The sequence below is a fragment of the Erythrolamprus reginae genome, chromosome 1, assembly GCF_031021105.1.
Source record: "Erythrolamprus reginae isolate rEryReg1 chromosome 1, rEryReg1.hap1, whole genome shotgun sequence".
In the NCBI taxonomy this organism is placed as follows: domain Eukaryota; kingdom Metazoa; phylum Chordata; class Lepidosauria; order Squamata; family Dipsadidae; genus Erythrolamprus; species Erythrolamprus reginae.
The window spans coordinates 405,054,491-405,069,207 of NC_091950.1; the positions used below are offsets into that span (position 1 = coordinate 405,054,491).

The window sequence follows — 14,717 nt, forward strand, 5'->3', positions numbered from 1 at the left end:
CCAGTGGTTTAGGGTGCAGGTGAAGGTGAGGCAAAGGCTGAGAAGGAAAGTGAAGTTGAGAATCACAATCAAGACGGGCTGCCAAAAATTTTACTGCCACGCTATGGGTGTGGCTTGATGGTCATATGACCAGGTAGGGGTGGCTTGACAATCATGTGACCAGGAGTGGCTTAAAGGTCATGTGACTGGGTGGGGTTGGCTTACCAGTCAAGGTAAGTTTTCAAATAGGAGTTTGGACTCTTTTTCAGTTGATTGTCACATTATTTGAATAGCCACAAAAAGGACAAATGCTAGACAACCTTATTTGTTGAGGAGCACAGTAACCTTTTAAAGTTTTGTACTGAACCCACAAGGTTCGGTATGATAACAGATTAGGCAAGTAGCTCAATTTTCTTTCATTGCTATAAAAGTTCAGTTATAGATAATGATTAGAATGATTAAAGCGGTTATGGGTAAAAACATGCTATTTAATTATTTCCTATTTTAAAAGTAATTAGGGATCATACTAACATACTGGAGAAGGAAGGACAATAAAAAAACTATTAAGTATTCAATAAATAGGGGTTTTATATTTTTTCCCCTTTTAATATTAGATTTGTTCCACTGTAACATTGTTTTTATTATTGTTGTGAGCCGCCCCGAGTCTTTGGAGAGGGGCGGCATACAAATCTAATAAATTATTATTATTATTATTATTATTATTATTATTATTATTATTATTATTAAATGCATAAACTTACTACCCCACTGCATCCACCCCCATGGGGGCAGCAGCCCATTACTGGAGAGAAGGGAGAGCAGGCAGAAAGTAGGGGTTGGTGGAATTCTAATGCTTTTATGACTTCATCCAGGCAGTTTATGGTAGGTGAGGGAGAGGATGGGATGCTGGCAAGCAGTGGAACTGGAGGAAAGTGTTTTATGCCACAGAAACCATTTCCCTTTAGGACCAAAAAGAGATCACCATTTCCAAGCTCCAGGATTTTCCTTTTCAACTTTCCAGTTTATCCAATACAGTGGTTCCGTGATTTCCTGTTGGTCTCCCATCCAAATGCTAACCGGTCCTTCTGCTCCTGCAGAGTTTCCGCATTGGCTCAAGCACTTTCAGCTGCCGACGCGCGGGCGCCAGCAAATATGTTCAGGACAAAATCCTTACTGGTGTCAGTCAGCCTCTTCGCTTGCTTTCCACGGCTTACGTTTTTTCTTTCCCGAATCGGAAACTCAATTAGAAACCCTGAAGCTCGGAATTGGTGCTTCTCTGTTCTTTTTTGGTCTATATAGAAACACAAAGGAGCCTTTAACATAGCGGCGCAGCATAGCCAATCGGAGTCCTCCGAAACCAACAACCAATGAACGTGGCGGAAAATCGTGACGCGTGCCCCAGCGCGTTAACTCACCGGGGGCCATTTTGAGTGCTGGCTCCTGCCCTTCCTAGCCGTTCAGGGCCCGCCTCATGCTGCGGCCGGCGTTGGCGGCTCTGGCTCTGGGCTGGGCGGTGGCCTGGCTGGCGGCTCGCGGCTTCCCTCCTTGGTGGTGGCCGGGGCGGGACTGCAGCGGAGAGGCGGTCCTAAGCGCCGCCGAGCTGAGCCGCTACACGGGCACCGAGGGAAGCCCGGGACTTTACCTGGCCGTCTTGGGCCAGGTGTTCGACGTGCAACAGGGGCACAGGCATTACGGCCCCGGAGGCGCTTACGGCTTCTTCTCAGGTAACCCGCCTCGCCGCCCCGCTCGCCCACCCAGGCTCGGCTGAATGGGCGAGCCGTTCTCCCCGCTCGCGTGGGCGGTGCAGGGGGTGCAAATGGGTGTGATTTACACACCTATACAATGAGAAGACTTCGAAGAAGGCTTTATTGCCACTTCGAATGTACACTGATCAGCGTACACTAAAATGAAATTCCGTTGCATGCAGATCTCAGGGTCTCCACCTCCAATATGCACTCCATAAACATGACTAAATAAATCAATACAAATTAGAATAGAATAGAAGAATAGGGAAGGATAGAGTAGGACAGGAAGTATAGGATATAGGTAGAATAGAATAAATAGAATAGAAGGATAGGAATAGGGTAGAGTGGAGTAGAATAGGGTAGGATAGGGTACAGTAGAATAGAATTGAAGAACAGGGTAGAGTGGAGTAGAATAGGGTAGGATAGGGTACAGTAGAATAGAATTGAAGAACAGGGTAGAGTAGAATAGAATAATAGGGTAGGGCAGAGTAGAATAGGATAAAGGTAGGGTAGAATAGAATAGAATAATAGGTAGGATACAGTAGAATAGAATAATAGGATAGACTAGAATAATAGGTAGGATAGAGTAGAATAGAATAGAATAATAGGTAGGATAGAATAGAATAGAATAATAGGTAGGATAGAGTAGAATAGAATAATAGGTAGGATAGAATAGAATAGAATAATAGGTAGGATAGTGTAGACTAGAATAATAGGGTAGGGTAGAATAGAATAAAATAGAAGAATAGGTAGGATAGGGTAGAGTAGAATAGAATAGCAGCGTTGGAAGGGACCTTGAAGGTCTTCTAGTTCAATCACCTGCTCAGGCAGGAAACCCTATAGTATACCATTTGAGACAAATGGTTGTCCCCCTCGTATCCTGAACATAAATTGTTTCAACTCCTACCACATAAGACTAGACACGGGAACAGTTTTTTCCTAAATGCCAGCACTGCTAAACAAATATTTCCCTCACCACTGTCAAAGTATTCACTAAGGCTGCATTATTCTTACTATTGGTCTTCTCATCGTTCCTATCACCCATCTCCTCCCACTTATGACTGTATGACTGTTGCTTGTATCCTTACGATTTATATTATTGTTCCCTGATTGCTTATTTGTATCATATGACAATCATTAAGTGTTGTACCTCATGATTCTTAATAAATGTATCTTTATGTACACTGAGAGTGTATGCACCAAAGACAAATTCCTTGTTTGTCCAATCACACTTGGCCAATAAAGAATACTATTCTATTCTATTCCACTCCACCAAAGACAAATTCCTTGTTTGCCCAATCACACTTGGCCAATAAAGAATACTATTCTATTCTATTCTTCTATTCTACTCTACTCTACTTGAGAGAACCACCAGGTAAATGGTTATTTGGAGGACTGCCTTGATTACATCTGCCCCTCCCATTACATCTGCCATTAGATCTGTGCTGGTGAGATCAACTCTTAACCTTTTGATCCTGTGGTTGCTAAGTAGCTGGATTCACACAAAATGGTTCATCTGATTGCATTTAAAAAAAAAAGAAATGGGTTGTCAAACTTCAAGGTCCGCAAGCCAAATTCAACCCAAGGGGTGCTTAGATTTGGCCGCGGGACCCCCTGGAAACAGTGGCCCTCCCCAGATTTCTCCTGGCAGAGGGTTACAGGAGGCCATCCTAGCTGAAAATGGAGCTCAGAGTGCTCAGTCCACAGGTGACATAAAGCTGGCCATGCCCCCCCTGCCCCCAAGGTCAAACAAAACCCTGGTGTGGATCTCAAGGAAATCGAGTTTGACACCCTGACCTAGAGAGTCAAATTTTAATTTTGTATAGTTCTTGTTCTGCCAGCGTGTTTCAACCGCCCATAATTACAGAGTAATTATTCCAGGAAGACACACACCACACGATAAAAGGAAAACCCAAAAGTTTTTATAAACAGAAAAACAGAAACAGCTCCCTTTTTAAACGTCAAAGGGATTTTCTGGTACACACAAGGCACAGGTTAAATGCAATTCAATTACTCACCCAATAACTGGTAAATTGAGTCCAATTCTAAAGTCCAGAGAGTCCACACACAATCTTGAACAGCACAAAACCCACGATCTTGACGAAACAATGAATCAGATAAACTGCCATGAGGCTAAAACACCAGGTTGCACTTTTATCTGTAACACTAATTACAGCAGCCCCATCCAACCGTAGGTGGCCTCATTTTCTCTTGTAATAATCCTTCAGTTGTTGTCTCCTATGCATCACTCTACGCATGCGTGGATGTGTCATTAATTCTTGTTCAGAATTCAAGGATGATACAGATGATTGATCTCCTCTTGGGCTGTCTGCCAAACTCCCCTCTTCCCTGTCACTCACGCTTCCTTGGTTAGAGGAGGCTTCTTCGGCAGATTCCACTGGGAGCAAAACAGGCCTGCGGCATGTGGATGTTTCCCCCACATCCACCTGCATATTCCTTGGGGCAGGAGCTGGGCCAGAACTAACCACAACAGTTCTTATGGCTTAGATGTGTGCAAATCTAATCTATTTTATTAGATGATGTACAAGTATTCTATAATGTAACTGCAAGTTGTTGCTTTTATTCTTAAGATTTTTATTAATAATGATTGTTTCCTCTTTGCTTATTTGACCCCTATGACAATCATTAAGTGTTGTACCTCATGATTCTTGACAGATGTATCTTTTTCTTTTATGTACACTGAGAGCATAGGCACCAAGACAAATTCCTTGTGTGTTCAATCACACTTGGCCAATAAAGAATTCTATTCTATTCTTACCAGGGAAAAAAAGTATTGTACAAGGCCAAAAGTTGGGTTAATTGGGTGACAAAGCAGGCGTTTTCTGTTTCTTTGTCCAGGGAAAGATGCCTCCAGAGCTTTTGCCACAGGTGACTTCACCCCAGCTGGCCTGGTGGATGATGTTTCAGGATTGTTACCATCACAAATGCTGGCCATCCAGAACTGGCTTTCCTTCTACTGTAAGAATTATGTGCATATCGGTATGTAAAGATGCCTTGAAACTAGACACCAATCAATCTTGTTTGCACCAACGTTTCAGCCACATCTTAAGTGTAGTGTGCTGCTAACTCTATTGATGTGGATAGTTGCTGAGTTACGTTGAGATAAGGTGGATGGCCTATAAATTTTATAAATTTATAGTCTGCATTGGTTGCCGATCAGTCTCCAGTCACAATTCAAAGTGTTGGTTATGACCTTTAAAGCCCTACATGGCATTGGACCAGAATATCTCCGAGACCGCCTTCTGCCGCACGAATCCCAGCGACCCATTAGGTCCCACAGAGTGGGCCTTCTCCGGGTCCCGTCAACTAAACAATGTCAGTTGGCGGGCCCCAGGGGAAGAGCCTTCTCTGTGGCGGCCCCGACTCTCTGAAACCAGCTCCCCCCAGAGTTTAGGACTGCCCCTACTCTCCTTGCCTTTCGTAAGCTCCTTAAAATCCACCTTTGTCGTCAGGCATGGGGGAACTAAGACATCTCCCCCGGTTATACGTATACAATTTATGCATGGTATGTTTGTAGGTATGTTTGTTTAGTAAATGGTTTTTTAAAAATATTTTAAATTATAATTTAGATTTGTCATGAATTGTTTTGGTTTGCTGTGAGCTGCCCCGAGTCTGCGGAGAGGGGCGGCATACAAATCTAAATAATAAATAAATAAATATTTATCTTTTACTTGCCTATCTTGCTATGAACAATCAAAATGCAGAATTCCTATTGGAGTATGTAAGAATATCAGGTTTATTAAGAGAATGTAGTGTGTTTAAATACCTTAGAACAGTGTTTCCCAACCTTGGCAACTTGAAGATATCTAGACTTCAACTCCCAGAATTCCCCAGCCAGCATTTGCTGTCTGGGGAATTCTGGGATTTGAAGTCCAAATATCTTCAAGTTGCCAAGGTTGGGAAACACTGCCTTAGAACACTTAATGGACTTTGCCTTAACTGATCAATTATTATTTTATCAATCCGAAGAAGCTTATAGTTTTACAGTATTTTTGCTTCCATCTCAAGTTGTTTTCACAATTCAGCAAAGCAAACGGATTTGATGTAAAATAGTAGTTAAGTAAACTTGCCAAATGCACCCAAGTTATATACTTTTAAAAAGAAATCAAACAGTGAAGAGCAAAAAACTATTAACCTAATCATTTTCCCATTAAAACTTGGTTTATTGTTCAGTGTATAACAAAAAATTAGAGTTAGCAAAACCATGATTAAGCCAAACATGGAATTGTTAAGTGTGGGCTGTGTGAGTCTCAGGGATGAGTGTACAGTGACATATGTTATCTATTACTTCATTTTACAAAAGGCAAAGTAGCTGGACGATTTTACCAAGAAAATGGGCAACCTACTAAGGTTTTGGAGGAGGCCCAAGCTCTCATAGAAGAAGGGGAGAAGCTGCAGGCCAAGGAGGCTGAGCGAAAGAACCAGTTTCCGCCTTGTAACTCTGAATGGAGCTCAGCTGGAGGAAGCAGGGTCTGGTGCTCCAAGCAGAGGTAGGATTTGCGGTTACAACGTTGAAGGAGGACAGGATGACAGTAAACCCACCAAGTTTAATTGTATGATGCAGACATGGGATCTATGCCTCATAGTCATACGCCTGAGATTCATCGGTAACTCTTTGTTGTGTCATTCTGAAGGTGGGTAGTGTGTTGGTGGTAGGGAGAAAGGAGTTCTTTTTGTCTTACCGCTTGTGGTAGTAAAGTTATTTTTAAAAATAAATATAAACTGGGCAGTGCTCTTTTAATGCTGCAGTAAGAGTGTGATGGCTCAGTGGTTAAAGATGCTGAGCTTTGTCGGCTGGAAAGGGGGACCACACAACAGGGTGAGCTCCCACTCCTGCTCCAGCCCATCTAGCAGTTCAAAAAATATGCAAGTAAATGAACAGGTGGCATTTTGGTGGGAGGCAACAGTGGTCCATGCCTTTGGCATATAGCCAAATAAAATGTCTTAGGACAGTGATGGCGAACCTTTTTCCCCCTGGGTGCCAAAAATGCATGGACATGCGCTATCACGTCTGCATGTGCCCACACCAATAATTCAGTGCTTCCCTGCGCCCTGATGTACTTGTGCATGTTCACACGAACCTTTCCCCCTTTTCCAAACTTCTGGTGGGCCCAGTAGGTCTGTTTTTCGCCCTCCCGAGGCTCCAGAGGCCTCCCTGGAGCTTGGAGAGGCTGAAAATGCCCTCCCCCTGCCAGAGGTCCTCCGGAGGCCGAAAACACCCTTCCGGAGGCTCTGCACAAGCCAAAAATCAGCTGGCTGGCATGCACATGTGCGCTGGAGCTGAGCTAGGGCAACAGCTTGCATGCCGGCAGATAGGGCTCTCCATGCCACAGTTTTGTTATCAAGGTCTTAGGACAGTGATGCTGAACCTTTTTCCCCTCGGGTGCTGAAAGTGCATGCGCGCATGCTATCGCACTTGTGTGAGTGCCCACACCATAATTCAATGTCTGGGGAGGGCGGAAATTGCATCCCCTGCTGCCCCCTGGATGCTCTCTGGAGGCCAGCAACAGCCTGTTTCCCAACTTCTGGTGGGCCTGGCAGGCCCGTTTTTCACCCACCCCAGGGTCCAGAGCCTTCCCTGGAGCCTGAGGAGGGCAAAAACGCTCTCTCCATCTCCCCAGAGGCTCTCCAGAAACTGAAAATGCCCTCCCAGAAAGTCCTTGCGAGCCAAAAATCAGCTGTCCAGGGCACCCATGCGTGCTGGAGCTGAGCTAGGGTTCATGGGCTGGCAGATATGATTCCATGTGCCATCTATTCGCCATCAGTCTCGGGACAACTTAACCCAACTCCCTTGGCCAAGAAATGGAATTCTGTGTTCTAGAATCAGACACAACTGGATGGAGAAAACTACCTTTTATTACATGTAAGTCCTTGTTTAACAGCAGTAATAGGAATTGCAGCACTAAACAACTTGGTCATAAAGTGCAACATTGTGCTTCAGATGAGCCCATGTTTTGCTTGATTAGCAACAGCAGTTCTGGCAGTCCCGTTACTATTACGCAAGGACCTCATGTGATCACAACTGCCTGTTTTCCCATTGGCTTTGCTTGTTGGAAGCCAGCAGGGAAGATTGGAAATTTCAGTCATGTGATTGCAGAATGCAACAGTGGTCATAAATAAGGGCTATATTACAGTGACAAGACTGAGAGGATGCTGTGATGGCTGGAACTTTGAAGGCCAGCCATAAGCATCATTCTTTCAGTGCTTAGAAACATAGAAGACTGATGACAGAAAAAGACCTCATGGTCCATCTAGTCTGCCCTTATACTATTTCCTGTATTTTATCTTACAATGGATATATGTTTATCCCAGGCATGTTTAAATTCAGTTACTGTGGATTTACCAACCACGTCTGCTGGAAGTTTGTTCCAAGGATCTACTACTCTTTCAGTAAAGTAATATTTTCTCATGTTGCCTTTGATCTTTCCCCCAACTAACTTCAGATTGTGTCCCCTTGTTCTTGTGTTCCCTTTCCTATTAAAAACACTTCCCCCCGAACCTTATTTAACCCTTTAAATATTTAAATGTTTAGATCATGTCCCCCCTTTTCCTTCTGTCCTCCAGACTATAAAGTTTTTTACAAAGCTTTTTTTACAAAGTTCGAGCAGTCACTGAACAAGTGGTCAATTAGCGTGCAATCTTAGGCGCAGTGCTTCTCAAATAGTGGGGTGGGCCACTCTGGTGGGGTGCAGAGTGATGCCGGGGGGGGGGGCACGTGACCCTGGGGAACATGGATTTTTTACTGCAGGGAGTAGGGTTTTTTTTTCACCAAACAATAGCACACAACACAGAGTAGGAAATATGAAGTATAGATAACAAACCCTTAAGGGACACCATGGAAAAATATTTAATAGGGATGAAAAGAAAGGAGACGGAGATGAGACAAACGTAAATCTACGTCTACAGAGAGGGGCGGCATACAAATCTAATAAATAAATAAATCTCCCAAAAGCTAAGATGAGGAAATATGACAACGCATATATAGCGCTTGGCTTCACTGTGACTATGGTGGGAGACAAGGAAAGACCGCTATGTTGACTATGTCTAAAAATGCTGGCAATGGACAGCATGAAGCGAAATAAATTAAGGCGTCACTTGTGTTTGTGGAAAAAAAACCATGCCAAATATTGCAGCGGAGAGTTAGAGGCCATGAAATGTTTACTTCTTCCTGGGGGGAGAGGGGCGTAACAGGAAATAATTGAGAGGCACTGTCTTAGGGTAACACACAGCTTCTTTTAAAAAATGCAGAAGTCTGTTGTATGCACCCACTACAACATTGCTGTTAAACAGGCCCATTCTTCCTGGTTCATTCATTTTTTTTTCTTTTTGTGGTTTTCAGCGGGGGCATCAGCCGAGAATGGTCCGGTGTACCTAGGAAACTCTATGAACCTGGGTCGAGTCGTAGCCATTGCGTTTGCATAAAGACCGAAGAGCTGTTTCCTGGGCAAGAGAAATCCACCTGGCTAAGCGACCAAGGAAAGTTGAGCAGTCCTAACCTTCAGGAATACAAAGGGTGTCACCCACTTTCTGAATGGTGTGCTGTGAAAGAATGAGTCAGCCGTACCTCACTGAAGATTAAAAGCTTCTACACAATCCAGGTTTTCAAGGAAGCCACTTTGAAGGAAACTTGTACTATGTATTTAGACACACAGCCCTAACCTAAAATTATAGCTTGCAAAATTTGAATTTGTAATTTAAAAAATCATTCTTTAAAAATACGGGTTTGTTAAACATAAGGTAAAAAACAGAAATGGAGAGAGCGCTTTAAACATTGTGTGTTTAAAACCAGGGAAGTTGATGACATGATTCTCTAAGCAGAGGAATCTAGCATTGGAGGAAGAGAGAGAGAGAGAGATTCATTGGCCCCGAAGAATGGAGGTGTAAAATGGGCTCCCTTTACCTGCTTCGTAGATCATTGGTATCAGCATTTGAACCAGTAGCGTATGGGTAGATTACGATTTGTGACTTGTTGCTTAGTTACAATGGACCTACCCTGGGGCTATGACAACTGAAATGCGGGCAATATGCAGTTGGGCAATATTTATGGCCATTAGCAGTATCCTGTGGTCATGTTTTTGCCAAAAACTGGCACTTCTGTTTTTCAGCAAAATGTACCCATAACAAACCATGGGCTTATTTGATGACTGCAGCAAAAATGTTATTTTATTTTATTTTAATTTATTAAATTTATAGGCCACCCAACCAGTGTTCCCTCTAATTTTTGGGGGGTGGGGGGTGGGCGGAAAAGTATAGTGTCTGAGCGGCAGTCCCTTTGGGACTGGGCGGCACAGAAATAATAAATAAATAAACAAACAAACAAATAAACAAATAAAAAACCCACCCTGTTTTGCCTCAGAGAATTTCAAAATAAAATACTGTACTGTGTGTCTATAACAGTGAGCTCATAATAGGGCAACTCTATCAATATCAAAATGCCACTTAAATAGTTGAGCTAGTTTCAAACTAGATTTGGATTTTCTTTCTCTCTTCCTTACTCCCATTCTTTTTCTTTCTCTTTTCCTTCCTCTCTTTTTTCTATCTGTTTCTCTCTCTTCCTCTCTCTCTCCTTCCCTCTCAGCTTCTGGGCAGGTTTGGAAAACCCTGAGTTGATGATGATTTTTAAGTGAGCGATTGCTCACTGCTCAGCTTAGAGGGAACTATGCACCCAACTCTTGGCGGGATATAAAAAATATAAAAAAAATTAAAGTAAAAAGGGATATAAAATCAGATCAGTCATGACACCAACCCATTTTATGACTGTCACAACTTATACCTTAATGGGCAGGCTCTATTACAGTTGTAAGTTGAGGACTATCTGTAACTGATTTTCTAACTCATATAAAATGGCAAAAATAAAGGTTTTCCCATCCAGTCGCACCCAATTTTAGGGGTTCTTAGCCAAAGGGAGCCAGCTTCTGTGGCCAGTGTGACTATATGTTGAGGCCATGAAACTCTGCGACCTTCCCATCAAAGTGATTCTTACCTATCTACCTGTAATTGCATTTGCATCCTTTCAAACTGCTAGATTGACAGGAGCTGATGAAGTAACAAGAGCTCATCCCTTTGGTGGAGCTTAACACATGAGTTCTAAACTGATTGTTTTATAAACCATATTTAAGTAATAACTGCATTCACTCGAAGGAGCCCGCAATGGCTCAGTGGTTAAAGGCGCTGAGCTTATTATTAGCTGGAAGGCTGACAGCCTGAGTTGAAGAACTGTGCACTGCATTAACAGGGCGAGCTCCCATTATTGTCCCAGCTCCTGCTCACCTAAGTTTGAAGCATGCAAACATTGAGTAGATAAACAGCATTCCGTGCCCCATAGCATGTAGGTTAGTCATGCTGGCCATATGACCACAGAAATTTCTTTGTACAAACCTGGCTCCCTTGGCTAAGTAACAGGCATGATGATTACTGCCCCTAGAGTAGGACACAATGGGACAGAGAAAACATTTACCTTTAAATTAACCCTGCTAAATTATGGTTTATTAGATAACTTAAAGAGTTTAATGCTCTTGCTGCTCTTTTGTTGTATTGTTACCCATCTGGCTTAATTTATTACTTCAGGTTATGATTTGTATTAACCATCAAATGAACCCATACTTATGATCTTGAGCAAATTGTAATAACAACACATCTGGAAAATAATACCAGCTTTGTGAAGTGAAAATTAAAAAAAAATTTTTTTGGATAAAATTGGGCATCCCTAGTGTCAATACAGTACTCAGTTTGCAGCAATATACAGTTCTTCTGCTAGACTTCTGAAACCATGAACTTACTGGTGTCCAATTCAGTTAAACTGCTTTATTAGAAGAAATTACAAGTTGGCATATAAATATTAGAAAAATACATTGCTTTACAGGGCTTTGGAAGGAAAGATTATAGAGTAATAGTTTAATAAACGATTAAGACTTTGTTCCTCAAACTAAGAACAAGTGAAAAACAGTCCATTTTACTTGCAGATGTTTAGTTTCCTACTATGAAAATGGTATTAGTGATCTGTTGGCTGCAGTAACCCCAGTCTGGTAGGGGTAAGACTAGAGTTTTGTACTGTCAATCCATAAGGAAAGCTATGCCTTTTTTTACAAAAAAGTACAGGCAAAACGTATTTAATGCAATACACACACACCAACTTTAAAACAAAGTTGCATGTTTGCAAATAGCTACTGTATATTGGACATCATAGGCTTAATTCTGTTACCTGATGTTATGATATCTAGGTTTAGTACCCGAGTTGCCGGGGAGGAGAATCAAAGGAGACATCCACCAATGTCCCCCTGACTTGAATACAAGATTTCATAAGCACTCTTTCATAAGCCAAGCAGTTATCCGTTCCCAAACACAGTTTAGTCCTTTTAGTAATCTGCACTGCAAACAGCTTAATGCTACTATAAAATTCATAGCTAGGCAGCTTCAGCGAAGACTGAGCTTAAGTCATGCTGAAATGAAATTTGGTTTTAAATTACAAACAAGCATAAACACCTAGAGCAGCAATGGTGAACCTTTTTTGGTTTCCGTGCAAAAAGGAAGTGTATATGTGGGCTAGCACATGGGCATGTGCCCACACCCATTCCCTTCCCCCAACACATGAACTCCACACTGCGCATGTGCACAACCCCCCTTCCCCCCCCCCCATGCATGCGCGCAGGCCTCACTGAAGCCTGGGACAGCGGAAAAACGGGCAAACAGGCAAACTGGAAGTGCGGAAAAACAGACTTTCAGTTTGCCCATTGTGCTGTTTTTTGTACTCTGGAGGCTTCAGGGAAGCTTCCTAAAGCCTTGGAGTGCAAAAAACAGCACAATGGGCAAACTGGAAGTTTGTTTTTCTGCATCTCTGTTTTGCCTGTTGGATGGATTTTTGCACTCTTGACGCCTCTACAGGGCGATTTGTCCTTCCCCGCAGCCAAAAATCAGCTGGCCAGCAGGCACATTCATGCTGGAGCTGACCTAGGGTAATGCAGCTGCGAGAGCAATCATGGGCTTTCCTAAATATGCCCATGTCACACCAACACGCCGCAGTCTGCATTGGTTGCCGATCAGTTTCCAGTCACAATTCAAAGTGTTGGTTATGACCTATAAAGCCCTTCTTGGCACCAGGCCAGATTATCTCAGGGACCGCCTTCTGCCGCACAAATCCCAGCGACCAGTTAGGTCCCACAGAGTGGGCCTCCTCCGGGTCCCGTCAACTAAACAATGTCGTTTGGCAGGGCCCAGGGGAAGAACCTTCTCTGTGGTGGCCCCGGCCCTCTGGAACCAACTCCCCCCAGAGATTAGAATAGCCCCCACCCTCCTTGCCTTTCGTAAGCTCCTCAAAACCCACCTCTGCCGTCAGGCATGGGGGAACTAAGATAATCTTTCCCCCTAGGCTTCTACAATTTATGCATGGTATCTTTGTATGTATGATTGGTTTTATAACAAGGGTTTTTAGCTGTCTTAGTATTGGATTTTTACACTCTGTTTTTATCACTGTTGTTAGCCGCCCCGAGTCCACGGAGAGGGGCGGCATACAAATTCAATAAATAAATAAACGCCTCACATGCCCCCTGATATTGCTCCGCATGCCATAGGTTCGCCAACACTGTCCTAGAGTGATCATGAGTTCCCTCTATAGATTGGTTCACACAACTGGTTTATTTTTAATATGCTAGGAAATGAACAAAGAAAAATTAATTTTTAGGATCTTAGGCTCAGAGCTATTCAAGAAATAGGTCAGTGCTCTCAGAACCCTGAAAAAGCAAACTCATTTGACAAAAATATAAGTTCCAGACTATACCCATATTCCACAGATTTAAATTATATCAAGTTGGGCTTACGTGTTTTCTAGCTAGAACAACCTTTTTGTGGCACTTAGTGACCATTTAGAAAAGGCCAGTGGAGGGGATGGCAAGCGGGTTGTAGTTTACAGAAGTCTGAGATAGGGTGAATTGGCTGCAGATAATGCTGAACAATGTCTACAAAACAACAGTAGATTTAGTGTCCAAAACTATTCACAGATGAAATGTCCTAAATTCTTTCCATGCTCACATACTGAATTATACAGTAAGTACTGTCACAAATTATAAGACTGGAGCACAACACTTTTGTTACCATCAGTTTCACAACCTAATGATGAAAAGGGAAGGGATTAATTGGATTCACAAGCTGAAGTCCTATTCCATGCCTGTGTTTGAAGGACCAAAGAAGCAGTATGGGGAAACTGACCAATGATTGAATTTGTACAGAAGCAAGGGATGGGAGAAAGGGAATCTAAATTTGGGCACTTCTCTTTTTATAACTGGAAAAGTTGATTTGCCACTGAGATTTAAGAATCTTAAACCTAAATCCGTGAAGAATCAGGTCACCTTTGAAGATGAGAAACCAAGGGCACATGACAACATGAAAATTAGCAATAGTCATGGTTGCTTCCAGACTTCTAAAAGGTTGCACTTTTGTAGACAAAGAAAGATCCCTGGCGAGTTTGATGCCATGGCCAAAATCAACATAGATAAAAGTATCTCTGTCAGTTGATTTACAGCTCCGTAACCATCTTTATAAATAGTGTTACAGCAGTTCAAGTTCTCATATTCTTGCAAAACATTTAGCCACTTTTCATCATGTAATTTGCGGATAAAAAATGTACCAAGAAGGAAATACAGTGTTCCCTCGATTTTTGCGGGGGATGCGTTCTGAGACCACCCGCAAAAGTCAAATTTCCGTGAAGTAGAGATGCGGAAGTAAATACACTATTTTTGGCTATGAACAGTATCACAAGCCTTCTCTTAACACTTTAAACCCCTAAATTACAATTTCCCATTCTCTTAGCAACCATTTAGATTATTACTCACCATGTTTATATATTAAAGTTTATTTTAAAAATATTTATTAAAGGCGGACGAAGGTTTGGTCATCAAGCGGGAAAAATTGTGGTATAGGGGGAAAAGCCGCTAAGTATTTTTTCATTAATATTTTTGAAAATCCGTGGTATAGGCTTTT

The 14,717-nt window shown here is 42.5% G+C and overlaps 1 protein-coding gene across 2 annotated transcripts; it reads left to right on the forward strand.

Annotated features, from left to right (window-relative positions):
* The first annotated feature begins 1,429 nt into the window (after window positions 1–1,429).
* Window positions 1,430–11,441, forward strand: CYB5D2 (cytochrome b5 domain containing 2). Of its 2 annotated transcripts, none has more exons than XM_070735213.1 (4): window positions 1,430–1,703; window positions 4,584–4,724; window positions 6,049–6,235; window positions 9,085–11,441. In XM_070735213.1, the coding sequence occupies exons 1-4, from the start codon at window positions 1,451–1,453 to the stop codon at window positions 9,296–9,298; spliced, it is 795 nt and encodes a 264-aa protein (XP_070591314.1). In that variant the 5' UTR covers window positions 1,430–1,450; the 3' UTR covers window positions 9,299–11,441. The 2 variants fall into 2 exon arrangements, with proteins under 2 accessions (XP_070591314.1, XP_070591316.1); XM_070735215.1 differs by having other exon boundaries at window positions 4,584–4,703; window positions 9,085–10,446.
* Window positions 11,442–14,717: the final 3,276 nt, after the last annotated feature.